General features: G+C 42.3%; 1 protein-coding gene across 1 annotated transcript; it reads left to right on the plus strand.

Annotated features, from left to right (window-relative positions):
- Window positions 1-3,461: 3,461 nt before the first annotated feature.
- On the plus strand, window positions 3,462-20,134 carry LOC142944448 (ATP-binding cassette sub-family C member 12-like). The gene is made up of 28 exons (XM_076085654.1): window positions 3,462-3,512; window positions 4,029-4,180; window positions 4,298-4,444; window positions 4,684-4,831; window positions 5,029-5,265; window positions 6,735-6,908; window positions 8,333-8,480; window positions 9,160-9,308; window positions 9,443-9,573; window positions 9,763-9,835; window positions 10,474-10,677; window positions 10,986-11,117; window positions 11,409-11,499; window positions 11,902-11,952; window positions 12,220-12,312; window positions 12,430-12,533; window positions 13,861-14,043; window positions 14,612-14,838; window positions 15,029-15,166; window positions 15,779-15,968; window positions 16,073-16,162; window positions 16,284-16,473; window positions 16,854-16,919; window positions 17,646-17,739; window positions 17,846-17,924; window positions 18,482-18,595; window positions 19,798-19,962; window positions 20,042-20,134. Exons 1-28 carry the CDS (start codon window positions 3,462-3,464, stop codon window positions 20,132-20,134), a joined length of 3,714 nt encoding a protein of 1,237 aa, XP_075941769.1.
- Window positions 20,135-20,740: the final 606 nt, after the last annotated feature.

Here is a 20,740-nt window from a genome sequence, read left to right on the forward strand (position 1 = left end):
TATATGGGTTTCCAGGGGCACAGTAGTTAGAAATTGTGACTGTAAGAACAAGTGATAGATCAAAGAAATGGGATACCAACAAAGAAGTCCGATACAACAGACCTGAGCACGTTAAAAGAACTAAAATCCGACTGTGTGAATCATCAAAATGCCACATCTGCAGGTGAAAACTGATGCACCAATAAGCTCAAGAGACATCTCAGTATCACTCTTTAGCAGAGCTACTGAACACTACACAGAAGCAGTTGTCTGCTGTCTGTTGGGAGTGATTGATGCAGGCCTCAGACCAATGTTTTTCTAAGCCATTGGAGCATAATCAATGGCTGATTTTAGAAATGGATTGATAAAAAAATGCAATGGGAATTTGTGAAAGGACGTCACAGAGTGTCTTGTTGTAACTGCGTAGTCAACTGCTCCGCCCTGAGGTTGGATTGGGTGAGACAGTCAGAAACAACAACAGCTGGAGTTGTGTGCCGGCTGCAGGTTTTATATTACGTTGCATTATCGACTAAAATAGTAGCGACACATAATCTGATGTCTTCATTTAACAACTTGCAACAAAGAACGCCTTGAAAGACGTCTGGCATGTGTGGGAGCAGGGTTTACGCTGGACCTTTCTTTCACATCATGTCTAACGAAATGTTCTTTTTCAACCCAGATCTGTTGGCGTTTAGCCTTTCAAAAACAATGTTTGCACTGTCGTCACAAAAATGTCATAAACTATGCTTCATTCTGAAAAAACCCACATTCGGTAAAATCTAAAATGTAATCTCATTTTATATAAAAGCATTGAATCATTTAACCTTACATCATACTTTTTATTCATTGTTTAATATCCGTATTTATCTGCACAGCATTATAATCTGAAACTGCTGACTGAGTGATTAATTATTTCTCCTTTTATTGATATTAGTTATACTGATACAAGAACTCTCAACTCTGTGAGGAAATGCTGACATGAGCACAAACAGTAACGGACGGATAGAAGGATTCATTTAAACTAACTATAGAAATGTGTTTATTTGCTACAACATGATTTAATGTCATGAATGTGTTGCTATTTCATTTGAAAAACTAACACGAATTAAAGATTCAACCAAACTGAAATATGTTGTTAGTGACGTTTAATTTGTACATTAAATTGAGTCTAACAAAGTGTGATAGTCTCAGTGTAGTTTAGTTTAAAACCATCCATCAGCTCTTTCCTACGCTCGGGGTTAATGATGTCCCAAACTAACATCATTATGAAATGTTATTGACTGATGTTCTCACTTCTAGCGTGGTGTATATACTATTGTATTGATCTAATGTATAATGATCAAGAGGGAGGAATGTAATGCTATTTTTACTTAGTATATGTTTCTACTTAGTATAGATATTTCTACATAGTATAGTATACGTAGTATAGTATATATACTTAGTTTACTCTGAACTCAGCTGAACTTCACTGTGTTAGCGTACAGGCCCAGATGTATCTTTCTTATTGTTGCAAAGAAGAGTTCCCTGTTGATAACAGAGATAACTGTAACTGTGTTGTACGGGAATGTTCCAGCCCCAAGGCCGTCGGGCCGCTTCTTCTGGTTGCTGGCCTTTTGTTTCTCATTGTTGTTTCCATCCGTCTGAGACCAAAATGTCTGCAACATCGGCCCCCACCGTCGCTCCTTCTGTATAAAGAAAGCGCGTTCACTCTACACCTGGTTCTTCCTCACTGAGACGTACGCACTCTGCTGTGATGACTGAACCTTCTCTGTGCAGAGAATAAATAAAAGACAACCTCTATAAAGGTAGGTAAAGTATTTACTTTATTTATTCATATAAAATAGTTATTATATTATATAATATTTGTATTATACATTATTATTATTATCTGACCTCAGCATCCCTACCCCTCGTTATCCTACTTCAGGGTGGACTCTTCAAATTTTATGAATTATTGTTAAATTCTAATGAAGTCTCTCCTGATTGAAATATGGATCAAGCTCCGAAAATGCACTTCCTACGATGCAACGACAAAGAATTGTTCTCGAGACCCTCTGTGTCCGGCAAACATCGACATCTTTCAAACGCCCTGCCCCTTATAATGCAGGTTTCCATTCATATTCTGAGCCAATAGTCACGCAAGTCATTTTCTCAAGTCAGGCCACTTTGTTAAACAGCTATTATTCTGCTTTCTTGTAATCTTTTGTAGATCCCATTGTGTATGGTGTTATTTCGTGTTTTTGTACGGCTGCTACCTGAGGCAGGCTTCCTGGTAGGACAAAGGTCAAATAAAATAAATGATTATAAAAGCTTAGAAAAGGCAGTTTTTCCCTGGTACTACCAGGTTATCTGTATATTACCCAGCTGTTGGCTGCTGAGCTTGTCAGTGTCGTACAGCTCCTCACGCTGTTCAGACTTATCTTTAAGAGGTGGAACTGTAGAAAAACGTATTCAAACCACTGACTGCACCTCACGTTATGGGGCAGCGAGTCATCCGTGTCCTCCACACAGAGCTACTGTTTCATTTTGCTTCTTTACAGTTTAAAAAGGTTTTGATCACTTTTGGTTCTTTAGTTTGTTGTAGTTTTGGTATCTTAGTTCAATTGTGTCCATTCGGATGTCTGAGAGGATGACGTATGTTTGAACGGTCTTTCATGCTTGAGGTTGCAGAAAGTCTTCTTTACAAACAGATATAGTTTGTTTAAAGGGTTTGTTTAGAAGACGGAGAAGTTGGTGGTTTTAGGTGCACCGTCCTCATAATGAATCATAACACACATTGATGTTACACCTGATCAGAAATACTCCACATGTGTATTTAACTGTGCGGTAACAAGGGTCGCATGGAGTCATTCATCATTTCATACACCCTCATTTAATGTGGCTGTTGGAACTTTGACGCAGTGTGACTGGAGGTGAGAGGCACATATGATTCCTGTCATTCATAAACACGTTGTGTTTTCAGTTACGCACGAGGCATGAATGACTAGTTTTAAAATTTCAAGTCACGCAAGTAAAAAATGGGAATCTAAGAAATTAAATAGTGCAAAGTTTAAATATCGGGATGATGTCTCAACACAATGTGGGTGGAATACATATAAAATGTATACAAATGTATATTCACAAGTTTGCTATTCTGCATGCCTCTGCCTCAGCCTTATCGAAATCATTACAATCTTACTCTTTGTTTTTAATTGGACTTCATAACCTTTCATGCAATGCGGCTACATTTGTGATATTTGACCAAGTAAAGTATTTTGATCACAGTTGTGATACATAAAGCATCCTGAATGGCAGCATCTCTTATGACTGATGATTGTGTTGAAATGAGTAATGAGTAAGCTTCAAACACACAATAACCGTAATGTCGTTACACTGTTACACAGCAGAATGAGATACATGTTGATGCTGTTAAAAGTATTTGGTTATTAGACTTAAAGCAATGTGAAATAGTGACGCTGCAGTTTGTTTCCCTACAGGACAAAATGAAGAAAGACTTTTCTCTGGAGAGGAGCGACAGTCGAGGAGTTTCTTTTGTAAGTTATGAACAAACACCAGCTCACTGCTGGCCTCTTCATGTGGCGTTCACTGCCTGAGATCTTTTCCTCTTCTACTGTTTCTCCTGCAGCCTGTGTTGATGCAAACTTGTTTGATCCACTTTTGGAGACTCTCTTTAGTTGGAATATTGACAAAAGGCGCTCTCTCTCTCTCTCTCGCTCTCTCTCTCTCTCTCTCTCTCTCTCTCTCTCTCTCTCTCTCTGTCTTTCTCTCTCTCTCTCTCTCTCTCTCTCTCTGTCTCTCTCTCTCTCTCTCTCTGTCTTTCTCTCTCTCTCTCTCTCTCTCTGTCTCTCTCTCTCTCTCTCTCTCTCTCTCTCTCTCTCTCTCTCTCTCTCTCTGTCTTTCTCTCTCTCTCTCTCTCTCTCTCTCTCTCTCTCTGTCTCTCTGTCTCTCTCTCTCTCTCTCTCTCTCTCTCTCTCTCTCTGTCTCTCTCTCTCTCTCTCTCTCTCTCTCTCTCTCTCTCTCTCTCTCTCTTTGTGTCTATGACTCTTCAGCAGGAAGATGTTTTCCGATGGAGAACTGGATCTGTGGCCTCCGTACCAGAACATACTGATTTGGACAGCAGAGTAGAATCCTACCCGACCCTGTTTGGAAAATACAGCCAGAGCCTTCAGACCCTCAAACCCTTCCGCCGGTCCTCATCTCAGTCAGTGTCATCGATGACATCATTTCTCTTGTTTTGATGCTCTTATATTCCACTTGATAAATACATGTAAGGTGACATGTTAGCAGACAGATACTGTACCAATGTCTCCATGTCCAGGTCCCACCCTATGGACAGTGCAGGTTTCCTGTCCTTTGCAACCTTTGCCTGGATGACCCCCATGATGTGGGCCTTCTTCAAGAATAAGCTGGATGTGAGCTCTCCCGAACTGTCTCCTTTGGATGTAGCCGACACCAGCGGAGAAAGGTTGGACACTCTTGTTGATTCATGCCCCCCCCCCCATGTCTCTACTGTCATTTGATGCAATGAAGTACAGGACAGTATATTTACAGATTTATAGATATTTAAGTATAGCTGCTGAAATTCTTATCTGGAAAATGACTCGTGAAATTGCGAGGAAGTTATGAATTAAGAGGTCATGTGTGTGTGTCACTGTTTTACTCGAGTAATAATTGAATAAGGCTCACATTGTGTGTTGTGCACAGACTCCACAGACTGTGGGAGGAAGAGGTGGCCAAGGTGGGCCTGCAGAAGGCCTCTCTGGTCCGAGTATTCCTTCGCTTTCAAAGAACCAGGCTGATTCTCTCCGTCACTGTTGGTGTCCTTGTCATGGTGACACTGTTTCTGGGCCCGGTAATTACATTAGAAGCTGCATATCAGTGCCAGTACCAGTGCTTCCTCTATTGGATACCAGATCCAGGAGCCTTTTCTGAGGTTGTCGCTAATGTCACATTCAATGTAAATGTGCACAAAGGTTTTATGACACAAATGTAAAGGTTGTTTAATATTGAATGCTCTTTTGTGTGTCACAAACGTCTCTGTCCTCTCAGGCTGTTCTGGTCTATGAGATACTGAACTATACTGCGGACCCAGAGAAGTCCACAGTATTCTACGGTGTTGGTCTGTCCTTCGCTTTGTTCGCCTCTGAGTTCTCCAAAGCCTTCCTGGTATCCTTGATGTGGACGTTGAACCTGCGCACTGCAGTCAGACTGAAGGGAGCCTTCTCTTCAGTGGCCTTTCAGAAAGTCATCTCTCTGCGGGTGCACAGCGACATCTCAATGGGAGAGGTAGGGTGCCTGCATTTCTCTAGGAAACCGATCTCACACACCAAAATCGCTTTGTCCATCGTCAGAGAGATCTTCTTACTCTTGGTGAACTGTACAAAGTAGTCTAAAGAAAATATATTTTCAATATACCTCGTGTCTGTTAGATTTGTGGAGTTTAACATGTAGACTGGGGTCAGTCCAAGTCTTCAGCAGCTGAAGTGAAGGCAGGAATTAAATGTTGATGGTGTGGTTATTTGTAATGTGGACATACATCAAGTGCACATCTAGTTGGAGTGACAGGGGACGACTGCATAATGCCTTTCTTCAATATATAGATTTATTTTATCAAACATTTTGGTCGACAGTTTTGCATTTTTAGGGTTCTAGCTCCGAAGGGATAACCCGTGAGCTGGAAACAGCAAGAAACAGAAACTTGGCCCAATAACTGGACACGATGTGCTTACAAGAAATCTGACTTCAATCGGCCAAAGGATGGCGCTGGAACGTGCCAACACACAAAAACACATTTTGGGAGATTCAGTCAGATTGAATTGAAATTTGACAAATTTGAAACTTCACCCACTACATTTATCTCCATTTGGATTTTTTAAAACATACATTTGTATCATCTTCTCCTTAAATGTAGATCTAATTGTTACCAAACTTTCTGTGGATCATTATTGGACCAAAGTAAACAAACAGATCAAAACCTTCTTGATATCTTATAATGTTTTCAAGATATTGACGAATGAACTTCAAGGGGGCCTGCCTCAGCATAATAATAGACCTAACTCAACAATCATCCTGCAGGGTATGTCTACAAGAGCAGCTGAAACACCCTGAAAGTTCCAGTCGAATCGACCACTAGGTGGCGCTTCTACTACAATAGATGAGCGTGGCACAACCCAAATTGGACAATAGATCAGAAACCGTTGATCCAATCAATACAAAACTCCTCGGACATGTTTCATGACGATGTTAGAGCACGTGTGTGAAACTACTTCAAAATCACTCAATAGGGGTCGGGACTAGTTCATGTGTTCATAGTTCATGTGCATGGGGCAAATCTGTCCATAAATCAATGACAGTTTGTCCAAACATCACCAAACTTGCTGCATATTTTTGATGTCAAATGTAACAAAAAGTATGACTGGTGGACTTTGAGTGTGTATTTCTGAAAGGCTGCTACGTGGTCATGAATGGTCTCACTTTGTCTTTAAACAAGATTAAACCAGTTGAATTGACTTTGCTCAACTTTGTTCAGCTAAATACTTTGTCCCCTGGAACCTGGAATGGCCCCTTGTGGCTATATGTGTTCTTGTTTCCTGCACAACTTTGTTTTTGATCCTGTTTTACAAGGCCGCACTTCTTTGTCATAAACATCCGGTGGAATTCATTTGTTCTCACCATTAGTTCAAGCAACTTGCCTTGGCAAAGCAATCTTGGCAAATGTATTTTACATCTCTCTCTCTCTCCTCTCTCCCATCCAGATGATTGGTGTTTTGACCAACGATGGCCACAAATTATTCGAGGCAGCATTGTCTGGCAGCTTCATGCTGTCCACCCCGGTGCTCTTTATTGTGTGTATTGTCTATGCCTGCTACATTCTGGGCTACACCGCACTGACTGGAGTCTGCACCTACCTCATCTTCATCCCAGTACAGGTCTGTATGTTAGAAACCGCACAAACAGTTATTAGATCTATTTTCATGAGCAGTGTAAAATTAATGGATTGAGATTTAATCGAGCCACATCACAATCAGAGCTAAAAGGAGGCACTGCAATAATCACAGGTTATAAACAAAAATGCATTTTAATTAGTTAGCAAATAATTAAAGCTTTCCAATTCATTCATTCTAACTAATTCAGCCATCAACGTGGAAAACACTAACATATCTGTATTTTCCTTTTTGCGGCATGTTTTCAATTGACACCGTTGTGTTTTTTTCCATCGATGATGATCCTCGGCTGTTAAAACTCAAAACCTACCGGCTGGCTCAGTCACCGTTCTCTGTCTGACTCGTGTTGAGACACCACAGCATCTCACTGTTAGGAGCTCAGTAACGAACACCCACAGAACACACCAGAGGATTTTCTTCAGTTCACGCAGATGCAGCAAACCGAGCTGTCCGGAGTCAACTCACTTCACAATAGCTTTGTACACACGTGGCCAAAAGTTTTGAGAGTGACTAAAATATGAATTTTCACAAAGTCTGCTGCCTCAGTTTTTATGATGGTAATTTGCATATACTCCAGAATGAGTGATCAGATGAATTGTTAGTAAGATTGCACCTAAATCAACCATTTATCAGATCATCAAGAACTTCAAGGACAAAGGTTCAAATGTTGTGAAGAAGGCTTCAGGGCACCCAACAAGTCCAGCAAGCGCCAGGACCGTCTCCTGAAGCTGATTCAGCTGCGGGATCGGGGCACCACCAGAGCAGAGCTTGCTCAGGAATGGCAGCAGGCAGATGTGAGTACATCTGCACGCACAGTGAGGCGAAGACTTTTGGAGGATGGCCTGGAGTCAGGAAGAGCAGCAAAGAAGCCACTTCTCTCCAGGAGAAACATCAGGGACAGACTGATGTTGTGCAGAAGGTACAGGGATTGGACTGCTGAGGGGTAAAGTAAATTTCTCTGATGAATCCCCTCTCCGATTGTTTGGGGGATTCAGAAAAAAGCTTGTCCGGAGAAGAAAAGGTGAGCGCTACAATCAGTCCTGTGTCATGCCAACAGTAAAGCATCCTGAGACCATTCATGTGTGGGTTGCTTCTCAGCCAAGGGAGTGGGCTCACTCACAATGTAGCCTCAGAACACAGAATAAAGAATGGTACCACAACATCCTTCGAGAGCAACTTATCGTCAACACTGCAAATATTGACTCTTTGCATAAACTTACTGTAATTGTCAATAAAAGCCTTTGACATTTATGAAATGCTTGTAATTATACTTCAGTAACCAAAGTAACATCGGACAAAAAGATCTAAAGACACTGAAGCAGAAAACTTTTGAATCAAATATATTTCAAGACACAAATACATTTTTCTCCCCAAACACAAAGATTAATATTGTTTTTTTCTGCTTTCAGTTTGGCTTGGCCAATCTCATGAACAAGTTCAGATGGAAAACCATGTTGATAACAGACAGCCGTGTTCGCACAATGAATGAGATTCTCAACAGTATCAAGCTCATCAAGATGTACGCCTGGGAAGACTCCTTTGAAGAGAAGATCACAGGTATGAAGTTCGACAGACTTCGTCGTCCAGTCAAACGTGGTTTTAATCTTTCTTGGTAGCAGGGGATGGACCCAAAGGCAGAGAGACACGGGGGACAGAGGGATGAATAACGGTGGCTTTAATTGTTACGAAAATGTTCAAAACTAAACTTGCAGAGCTGGGGAGTCAAAAAATGTGTCCAAGAAATCAAAACTACTAAACAGGGAACACAGCAGAGAAGAGCAGGGATCACCCCAGGAATCACTGCAGATCAGAACAGGGAGCAGAGCAGGGAGCACGACAGACCAACCGACGCTGAGACACTGTGGAGGTGCAGATGATTAGACACAGGAGGATCCAATCAGGGGCGGGACAGACAATCACACAGAACATACAAACGCAGGTAGTGAAGTGAACACAGGACACACGAGGCACGGACATTCTAAACAAAACAGGAAACCAACTAAACAGACATTTCTTGAATAACAAATATCATGTTTATCATTTATACAGTGGCTTTGTATGAACACAAACCCAATCTTGAAAGTCGGGTGTGCTACCTTCCATTGAGCAAAGCAGGAACCTAGGGTTGAGTTCCCATGTGCCCTTGCCTCCACCAGTCCATGCTCGTTTGGTGTCAGCTAATAGAAGTAGAGTAAAAAACCCTGAAACTGTTCTGTTGATGCCGTCTCTCTTATAGGCTTACGGAAAGATGAGAAGAAAGAACTGCGGAAGGTCAGTTACGTCCAGAACGCCAATACCAGCATCACCAGCATCATCCCCTCCTTTTCCATCATTCTCACCTTCCTCGTACACACTTCGTTGAGCTTGAAGCTCAACACAACCGATGTGAGTACTGCAGTAGTGCAGCACATGCAGCACAACAACCCTTGCCATCATGCCCACTGTGGGATTTACATGGTTGAGGTGTACTGAATAACAAAGTGTTATATAGTGTGAGCGTCATTCTTCTTCATGAACAGGCCTTCACCACCATCGCCATCTTCAACTCCTTGAGGTTCTGCTTGGATATTATGCCCATGTCTGCCAAGGTCCTGGCTGAGGCTGCTGTGTCACTAAAACGACTGAAGGTAAACTCTCTCTCTGTTGAGCTGTAATCGTGATCTTGTATGAAGTACATACTGCAGTGAAAGCCAACATGCAGCAGACCTGACTCACTAAAAAACACCGTTTTCCAAAAGTTGTTTTTACTATTAAGTTAACTGAATTAAATATTCAAAGCTCTGTTGAAGACACTATACGTCGCTGTCCCTTCACTTTACCTCATTGTCCTCCTCCACAGATACAGCAGAGTTGTGGAGGTCTGCAGTCTCAGAGCTGACCTGGATGTCCTCCCACATGGTGATCAAACTGAGGTGGTCTGCTGTACTCAAAACCCCCCGAGCTGAATGTTTGTTCTGCTTTTGAATGATTTCTTACAAGCTGAGTGGAACTTTTACTACTAACACCCTCCGATGTGGGGTTGGAAACCCCTAGCGGACATTAGCATTAAACGATAGATAAAGGTAAACATTAGTTGGAACAATCAATAATCAACTTCGCTTTTCTTTCTTTGAACTCTTTTAAAGCCCGTTTTAATCTTGTGTTTTCGTTAGTAACGACATCATTTTATTTTGAATATTTTGCATTGAAATATCAAAACAAAATACCTCAAACTCTGCCAACTATGTTATTTTTGACTGTCTCCTAGCAACTCATTCATGAAACTGACTGAACCCGAAAAATCATCTACTGTGTCATTTTACAACAAACAAAGTATTGCATGAGTCAGAACTAAATAATTGCAAGTTGAATACCAGTAAATTTATTCAGGCGGTTTGTTTGATTTGGGATCAGTTCCAAGTCTGACGGATGTTTCTGAGTTAATCTTAAGCTCTGATTAGTTTTATTTCTTCTATATTGTTGTAATTTAGTAAAAGGGAAGAGCAGATTGTGTGATGCACCTCACCATGCTGTCAGGGATCTTATCAGCTTTCTGCTGTTCTGTTGGCAGATCGGAGAGCGAGGGCTGAATCTGTCGGGGGGGCAGAAGCAGAGGATCAGTCTGGCCAGAGCTGTCTACTCCGATAAGGACATCTTCCTCCTTGACGATCCGCTAGCTGCTGTCGACGCCCATGTGGGGAAACACATCTTTGAGGAATGCATTAAGAAAGAGCTCCGGGGGAAATCCATCATACTGATTACACACCAGCTCCAGGTAGACACCGCTTCATTCTTCAGCAGATAGTGAATCCTAAATAGCTTAATATTAAGAATCACATTTCTCAATTAAATTCACATACTTGTTTAAAACACATCAAAAATGATTTGAAGATCCTATTGTGGTAAACCCCAAAGTACCAGAACATCGAGCACCAGTTGGTGGTTTCTGATTGCAGGCATCAGCTGTTTAGATGCCACGTGTCATACATGTGAACACGTGCTGTTTGGACTGCGTTCGGTAGAACTCGGGCCTCAGTGCTGAGATGGTTTGTTGACATGGTTGTCCTCACTTGTGTCTGTCAGTATCTGGAGTTCTGTGATGACATTATGCTTTTGGATGATGGCGAGGTGCAGGAGGCTGGGAACCACCAGGACCTGATGAAAGCCAATGCACGCTATGCTCAGCTCATCATCAACTCCCAGATGGAGCCCGAGGTAAAAAAATCAATCTACAGTACAAAACTCTAGTGTACTTATTTATGTGTCTCTCCTCCATGTTTTACCAGCTGCAAAACCCTTTCACCGGTTCTTTATGAGGTTTTTAGCTTAAAAACAATAAACCGATACACGTGAGCTGTAAACCAGATGTGTCAGAGGTTCATAGGAGGCAGAAACAAGTCTTCTACTTGGCCACGAGTTAACGATTCATCATTTACTTCAGGGTGGAAGTGAGTTGTCGTCAACTTGTCCAGACTCAGCAGCATCACTGCGTTTTTGCTTTGTCAGAATGAGGAGGAGGAAGTGTCTCCCCAAGAAGCTGCCCAGCTGAGGGACATTGAGCGGAGACAAAGCACCGGCGGTGGGCTAGTGAACCCAGGTACGCAAACCAGGAAAACATCTTTGTTTGTGTAATGAACTAAAATAGATTCACAATTCATCACATAATAATTTATATTTAACGAAAACAAGGCTGGAGATTATTAGAGTTTAGTACAAAGACACATTATTTATTAACAGAAGCAGTCAGGGGGCGTTCTAGAAAATCCTGCTTTACTTTTGACACAATTCTCTGTGAACTCGTCAACAAAAGAAAAGACAATGAACTTTGTAAAAGCTTTGTAAAACAATAGAAGACAGGGCAACACATCTACAATCCTGACTGTTAATATACTCTTATCAGTGTTTCATACGGGCGTGTGTGTGTCTACAGGTCTAGATGACAGATATTTCTTCTGTCATTTTATTGATATCTCCCTTCCACATCCGTGCTCTCTTTCAGCATTTGACATGTCGGATGAAAAGGACGATGGAATGACAACTAACCAAAGATGTGAGTCTGGAAAACGTATTCAATTATAGCTCTGATGTCGGTGAAGTTCAGATCTAATCCAGCAAGGATGTCAGACTCATTTGGTTCCATTTCAATGTGTTAAAGACAAAGGGTGTGTGCGTTAAGTGGCCAGAAGTGCTGGCTGGATGGTCGAGCAGCTTCTCTCTCAAGATCTCTTTCTTCATTTTTCACTTGTGAAGCACTTTGAATTACCTTGTTGTTGAAATGTGCTATACAAATAAACTTGCCTTGCCTCTTCCTCTTCAGCACCTGTCGATGACCAGCTGGTCAGTCAGGAGTCCACCACAGAAGGTGCCGTCTCCTGGAGAGTCTACCAGCAATACTGCAAGGCAGCTGGAGGTTTGAACACCGACAGCACACACACACACATGCATGCATTGGCATGATCGTATGCAATAATACACAATTCACACATGGACAACCTGGTTGATGATGTTTGATGTGACTGTGCTGCAGGCTACATAGTGAGCTTCCTCACCTTCCTCAACTTGGTCCTGATGATTGGAACCACAGCCTTCAGCAACTGGTGGCTCAGCATCTGGCTGGGGCAGGGTGACGGGGTGAGAACCATATCTCTCTCTCTCTCTCGCTCTCTCTCTCGCTCTTTTCCTCTCTCTCTCTCTTCCTCTCTCCCTCTCCATCTCTCTCTCTCTCTTTCCTCCCTCTCCTCCTCTCTCTCTCTCTCTCTCCCTCTCTCTCTCTCTCTCTCTCTCATACACACACACACACCTACACTCACACAAACACATACAGCCCTGGTTGCATTTGAATGTGTTTTCAGTAAGTGTGTGACTTCCCACAGCTGGAAAGACTATTTAATGCTCCAATGGGCATGTTTTATAAGAAGTCTGAGGGATGTGAATAGCTCTCTTCAAAGAATCAGAATCAGAATCAGAACCGTTTATTGCCATGTATGTTGAGCATACAAGGAATTTGGCGTGATGGGAGGTGCAAACATTTAACAATCAACAACAATCAGTGCAAGTAGAAACATATTCAAATTTACAAGAGATATAAAGTAAAGTAAGATATAAAATAAATGAAATATAAAATAAAGATGAAATATAAAATAAAGTGAAATATAAAATAAAGTGCACAAACGAACAGATAACAGGACTATAAACAACGAACAGATGACAGGACTATAAACAAGTGAGATGTAAGTGTAGTGTAAAGTGTCGAGTGTAATAGAAGGGATGCAGGGGAGTGACCGGTAGGAATTTGTCCTGGGGTGACAGAGTCAGTGGGGAGTCAGTGGGGCTCTGTTAATGAGCCCGACTGCGGACGCGAAGAAGCTGTTCGTGTGGCGTGAGGTCTTGGTCCTGATGGACCTCAGCCTCCTACCAGATGGAAGGGGCACAAACAGTTTGTGTCCAGGGTGAGAGGGGTTGGCTACAATCTTCCTTGCTCGCTTCAGGGTCCTTGAAGCGAACAAGTCCTGGAGGGACGGCAGATTGCAGCCAATCACCCTCTCGGCAGAGCGGATGATGCGTTGCAGTCTGCCCTTGTCCTTGGCTGTGGCTGCAGCGTACCAGACTGTGATGGAAGAGCAGAGGATGGACTCAATGATGGCTGTGTAGAGAGTGTCTGTTTAACCTTTTCCAAACCGACAAACCAACAGCCACACACCCTTTTCACATGGTCGGTCAGATGTGCACAGATGTTGGTATTGCTGCATGTGCACTGCAAATTCTTTTACTTCACATAACTTCGCTGTATTTACGGCTGAACCAAACTGGTTTTGTCTACACTGGCAGCGATAGAGGAGGTGTGCTGTAGAGAACAGATAGAACTTAACTGCATAACTGTATAACTGTAGTACGTTGTGTTGATGAATTGTCTCTCTGGACCTGGTTTGTAACATGATATATTTTCTATTTTTTTAAGTCATCCAATAACACAACCTCAAACCAAGGAGACATCTCACAAAACCCACACCTGCACTTCTACCAAAGTATTTATGGCCTGCTGGTGGTGGTCATGGTGACACTTGCCGTCACCAAATGCTTCTTCTACACTTGGGTGACTTTGAATGCGGCCACCAAACTCCACGACACCATGTTCAAGAAGGTACTGATGGATGGCCATACCATCAAACACAACCATGTTTACTGAATTGAAGATACGATCTGTTAGGATTTTTCCATATAGTTTACTGTTACGACTGATGGAACCGCAGAGAAAGACACAGGACTCAAATGCACGTCAGGTAATCAGACAAAACACACAGGGGCAGGAAGTGAAGCATCTGAAACGAGAGGAGAGGTGAGTAACACAAAATAAAACAAGAAATAATGAAATGTCAAAACAAAGGAAAACATAACCAACGGACAAAGTATTACAGACAGAAGGGAGGGACCAGGAGAAAAAGTCACAAATATAAATCCGTCTACGTCTTCAAAGACAGATTTATATTTCATAGCCATGGTCGGAGCCACGGATTCTTTCCCCGACTTCAAAACCTCAGTGAGATCAATTAGTGAGACGGACTAGACTAAGATATTCAACTGAGCAGCCCCTCTGGCCCCGCCCTCTCTCTGCTACGGGGGGATGGAGAGGAGGGATGGGAGGTAACAAGGGGCATGCTTTATGTTCATATAATGAACAAGTACAATGCCTTTATGTTTTCCTTCCTCAGATCTTCTCCAGTCCCATGAGTTTCTTTGACACGACGCCAACAGGACGCATTCTCAACCGCTTCTCCAAAGATCAAGAGGAGGTGGACGCGGTGCTTCCCCTCACCATAGACCCTTTCTTGCAGTTTGCTCTGCTGTTCACCTTCACCGTTATCACCATCTCGGCAGTCTTTCCCCCGATACTGGCAGCTGTGGTGTTCATTGGAGCGTTGTTCACCCTCATTCTCTTGTGAGTTGATACCAGTTTAAACATGAAATAAACGCCTTGTATGGCTACCTGCTGATCACACGTTGAGTTCATTTTATGACATTTATTTAGATGCAGATTTTCATTTAAATGGTTGCACGTCTTAAAAGCAGGTACAGTACAAGAGTTCTTTAAAGCTTTACTAAATATATCAGTTGTGATTGATCTGCAGTATCTTCCAGAGGAGTATCCGTCAGATGAAGAGGAATGAGAACATCAGTCGTTCTCCCTGCATCTCTCTCACCACCTCCACCCTGCAGGGCCTCAGCACCATCCACGCCTACAACATCAGAGACAGACACATCGAACTGTAAGATAGCAAAGTTCCTCCACATGACTCTCCACTGCGTCGCTCCTCATATTGTTGTTTGCAGCGTTGTCTGGGTGACAATTTGGACACAATTTAAAATGGCAGAAAATTGATCTTGATGCAATATTTCTTGTTTTTGACGCACATTTTTTAAATCATAGTGTACTATAATTCCCATAGTTCTAATACATTAGAGAGTTAGAGTAACGCATTGTAATAGCTGCTATAATGCATAATAACCTGATTTTAAGTTACACTAAGAGGTCATTGTTTGCTTTCAGTAAAGTGAAAAAATATGATTAAATCTATGACAGAACAACAAACAAAACGTTGGGACTTTGTCACTTACAGCTCCAAAGTTTAGGGCCAAAACGCAAAGTTTGTTGTTATAGTGCCACCAACATTTGACACCGCATTCCCTTGGGTCCCCAGCAATACACAAGTAGATCAAATGAACAGTTCTCGAGATAAGCAAAGCACACTCACTCATAGAGTTTCCTGCAAAGTCAGAGTCTCTGAACCTGGTCTGCCTTTTAAATGCTGTGTTACGGATCATTGGGGTGAGGCGGTACAGTATGTTCACAAACCTGCATGTCCTTTATCACGTTGTAGGTTCAAGTCACTGAGTGACATCAACTCCAACCACTATTTATTGTTTCTCTCCGGAACACGTTGGCTCTCCTTCTGCCTGGACTCCATGGCGCTGACCATGACGTTGTTGGTGTCTCTGTTCGTAGTGCTCAGCAGCAATGACGTCATCAGTCCGTCTTTGAAAGGCTTGGCCTTGTGCAGCACCATACAGGTGAATTTGGAACAGAACATGAATGAACCTTTGGTTTCTTTTTGTAAAGATACGTTGAAAGCAACTGCAACGTGTGTGTTTAAAGATGTTGATGTGTTGTCCAGCTGACTGGCCTGCTTCAGTATGCAGTGAGGCTGGCGACGGAGGTGGAGGCTAGATTCAACTCGGTGGAGCGGCTGCAGGAATACATCACGGTCAGACTCTAAACTTCTCTGCCTCTTTATAAAGCTAATCATTTCTCTTCTATAAAGTACATTTTTCTCTGACGCACCTCCTTTCCTCTCCTTCACAGTAGTTGTTGTTTATTGTGTACAGGGTTGTACGTCTGAGGCCCCCGGGCCAATAAAGGAGGCCCGAGTCCCAGAGGATTGGCCGAAGAGCGGAACCATCACCTTCCAGGACTATAAGATGAGGTACCGAGAAAACACACCCATTGTCCTGAACGGACTCGATTTCTTCATCCGAGCTGGAGAGAAGCTGGGCATTGTGGGAAGGACAGGCTCTGGTAAGACCTTGACTCCAGCAGCTTTTACTCATAACTTTTTTTTTTTACATGCAGGTTGATTTTAGTGTAAATGTCAAGATGACTCAGACATATTGACATGATTGATTGATTGAGGGAAACTATCACTAATTATCAGAGTTGAATCTTGAACCTAAATACGCACACAATTTTATCTATTTCAACAAAACCTATCGTCGATATTGATCATAATGTAGCTTCTACAATGCACATGTAGAAAGTCCAGTGTTACAAGAGCACCTTTGGATTTAAATGTGTAAATGAAAGAACTGACTTGGATTAGAGTGTTAACTTGTAGAGGCATGGTAGGGAACCCTGCCTCTGTACACCATTAGAGTTACTGTTGTGCTTTGTTTCTGCAGGGAAGTCCTCTCTAGGCGTGGCTCTGTTCAGGCTGGTGGAGCCGGCATCAGGGACCATCCTGATAGATGGTGTGGAGGCTGAAATCTTCCCCACCGAGAGAAGGCCGGAGAGCACGCTCCACTGTTTTACAGTAGAGTTGCTTCTTAATAAATCTACCATAAACTGGTTAACAATTAAAAAGTATTTAATCCTACCGAAGCTAATACAATTACAGAATGAAGTACACTACTAACAGAATATATAATAATATGATCCGCGCGGAAAAGCTATTCATTCGCGACTCAGCCTGGAAACACAGATGTTTCCAGGCTCAGAGCCGAGGAGAAAGAGCGTGAATTCCTTTCCAGCACTTCCCCTTACAGTTTGAAATCCCCTCCCTTTTGTCCATCTTAATTCCTATTGGCTAATTTCGGTTGCCTCCTCCTGGCGTCAGGCTTCCGAAAACCCTCGCGCGGGCACAACCTGCAAATGTCTGTCTGGAAGTCTGACTTTCCCTTGGCTATTCTTCACAGTTTAATACATTCAATGACTGTCTTTTATGGCTTAACACTTCTATGATAAACATTCTATATAAAGATAAGGATTTGCAACTTTTGGCAAAAACTTCACAAGTTTCACAAACCGATATAAAGGTGCTACTAAGATACACTTCTAACTACAAATCACTTCTACAATTATGAATCTTCTAATTATGTATTCCAAAACACTTCTAATTATGATTTCTTAATTATGAATCATTAAACACTTCTATTATGATTTCTTAAAACATTTCTAAACCCAAATTTCCTACAATGGCGTGGACATTACGGCCATTGGTCTGCAGGATCTGCGCAGCAAATTGTCTATCATCCCCCAGGATCCTGTGCTATTCATTGGAACAGTCAGGTAACCTAAGCTAACGCCTAACTCCATGTAGCTTTATGTTTCCACACGGGTACACACTGCTCTCACTGTGGTGGGTTAGTCACTGGCTGCATGTCCTTCCCTCCAGGTACAACCTAGACCCCTTCAATAACTTCAATGATGAGGAGATCTGGGCGGCGCTGGAGAAGACCTACATGAAGGACTCGGTATGTTGGCTGGACAATATGAAGCACATTCACAGCTTCATTAGAGCGTGTGCTCAGTCATCTTGAATTGAAATGTTATCTGACCAGATAGTAGCTGTCTTAGTGGTGCATTGGTGTTATTGAACCCTTATTTTCAAATATATTATGAACCGTAGCATTGGTGGAAGAAGTATTCAATCCTTTACTTCAGTAAAAGTAGCAATACCACGCTGTGAAAGTACTCCATCACAAGTAAAGTCACTGCATGTAAGATCTTACTTGAGTTAAAGTACTGAAGTATTATGAGCTTTGTGTACTTAATGTATCAAAGTAAAAGTACACAAAGTAGAAAAATGCACCCTGTGAGTGTTACGCAATGATATCATTAGATTATTATTGCCGATACATTAATGTGAAAGTAGCAATTTTATGTTTTAGTTGGTAGCTTTGACTATTCTACAAACCGTTGGGTTTTATATCCTGATTGTATCGTAGTCAGTATCAGTGTAGGTTACTCTTAGAGGTGAGGTAGCAGCAGACATGAAGGTGGTTCTATGAGGATTGTTTTGTTTCCTTAGATCTCCAGACTGGAGGGGAAACTACAGGCAACCGTGCTGGAGAACGGAGAGAACTTCTCTGTAGGAGAGAGACAACTCGTATGTATGGCGAGAGCACTACTACGCAACTCCAAGGTTTGTACATGAATTTATGTCTTCTGACTTCTTGTTATTTACACACTTGCCAGTTTTTCAGCTGCTCTACTGCCACATCTGTGGTGGTTCTGTTCTGATCAGCTGTCAGTGGGCTTTAACAGCTGCAGAGACTTCTGATGGAGTTTGTGTCTGCACACAGGATCACTGTACTAATACTAACTAAGACACGCAGTTACCATCACTGCCAGAGCAGCAGTGCTTCCTGCTGACATTTCCTGAGACATGGTGTCTCTTGAACACTGGAAAGACTTTATTAGGCTAAATGTTTTGGGGAAATTTAAAAATATGTAACTTATTAAACCTGACCAGTAATTATCAGCCTCACGTGACTGAATGAATTGAAAACAAAAGATGTAAAAGGTTCTTCTTGCTGACAGACAGACAGTCTCTCAGCTCTCTCTGACTTTAAGTGTTTCCATCATAAAGGTTATTGAGGGAAACAACAGATCATAAAAGGCAAATCTTTCTAAAAAATGAAGAAAGTTGTTTGTGGTCCTTTTGTTGTTCAGACCTACAATTAACATATATTTTAACCAGATGGTGAAAAAGTAACCAAATCAAATATACAACTTGAGTTTATTCTGTGATTTCACTCTGGTATGAAATCTCAGTAACGTTAAGAAATATCAGATCAGTCCGATCGGCTGAAGCGTCCAATCAAATAACTGATAAACAATAAGGGGGCGTGTCGTTCCGTGAAGGCTGCTCTTCCTCGCCCATGGCTCCTCAGATAACCATCTTCGCTCAGATAACAGAGCAGACAGAAGAGCTTTGGGACGGCCGTCAAGATGGCGGCGCAGAACAACAAGTGAGGAGTGAGGAAATGACAAATAAGAGACTGAAGATGTACCAATAGTCCTGTCTTCTCACTGTTGGTTGTCGTCTCGTCTTTCATTCCTTCCTTGTTGCATGGAGTTCTGTTTGTGTACCTGCCTAACAGACCACCTGCTTTATTTGGACTCTGAAAGCCATTTAAATACAGTCACTGAATTGTTCCTGCTGCCTCCTCATCTGGGACTGTGTTTGGGTCCTTCCCCTGCTCCCTGCATCTGCATGTGTTGCAAAACCAACCAAACTAACTGCCTGTGATATTGATATTATTCACAATTGCATCAATTAACCCACCACGACCAGTATTCCTCTCTTCGTCTGGACTAACTGTCCCTCCTGTTGTCCAACAGATCATTCTTTTGGATGAGGCAACAGCATCCATCGATGCAGAGACCGACGCCTTGATCCAGACCACCATCAGTGAAGCCTTCCAGGACTGCACCATGCTCACCATCGCCCATCGCATCAACACTGTGATGCACGCCGACCGTATTCTGGTCATGGACAACGGAGAGGTAACAGATTAAAGATAAGATAAAGATGACGTTTACGTGCTTCTAAACCTAGACTAACAGTCAGTGATTTGTCCGACAGGTGGCCGAGTTTGACCATCCAGATGTGCTGAAGCAAAGACCGGACTCTCTGTTCTCCTCACTCCTCGCTGCTGCCAACACTGTGAACACCTGAACCACACAGGCCCTGCTACACACTAAACACTGTAACATAATAATATTATAATATAATAAATATATTTTCACAAACATATCTTAATCAGTCCTGTCATATTGTAATCTTGATTAACAAAGTGGTAATCATGAAAATGTGTCAGCTTCAGTCACACTGTGTGCTGTTTGCTGACACATGTTTCTTCTTCCTGTCCAGAATGTGCATTTCAAAGGTGTTCAAACACATTAGCTTTGTATGTAATGATACTCATTACTGTGTCTACAGGCTACAGGGCGGCTTGTTTTGATCCGACACCAACGATCCTCTTCAGTGAAGCCATAAGGAAATATGGATTGAATAGCTGGTGGTGGCTAATGCTCTTATAGTTTTGCAAAGTCTGTGAATTTGTTTAAAGATCAGGTCATAGAGAGAGTTTGCCACAACAGGTCTTTTAAAAGAGAATTCCACACACACGGGCGTCATAATCTCAGCAGTGTGTTATGAGGAAGAGGGTTGTCTTCTCTGTGAAATGCTGTTAAGGACTTTCCCTTCATCTGCGGTTACTATGTTTTACTGGCGAGGCCCGTCCTCAGCCTGCTCTTACAATCCCTCCTATTCTCCATCCTC

This window comes from Anarhichas minor, unplaced genomic scaffold (genome assembly GCF_050575085.1).
Source record: "Anarhichas minor isolate MPS153535 unplaced genomic scaffold, ASM5057508v1 ptg000233c, whole genome shotgun sequence".
Lineage (NCBI taxonomy): Eukaryota > Metazoa > Chordata > Actinopteri > Perciformes > Anarhichadidae > Anarhichas > Anarhichas minor.

Coding starts and splice junctions, on each gene's coding strand:
- LOC142944448 (XM_076085654.1), top strand. CDS start 3,462: ATGAAGAAAGACTTTTCTCTGGAGAGGAGCGACAGTCGAGGAGTTTCT. Junction 8,481..9,159: donor CTTTGAAGAGAAGATCACAG/GTATGAAGTTCG, acceptor TCTCTCTTATAG/GCTTACGGAAAGATGAGAAG. Junction 16,920..17,645: donor ATCAGGGACCATCCTGATAG/ATGGTGTGGAGG, acceptor AAATTTCCTACA/ATGGCGTGGACATTACGGCC.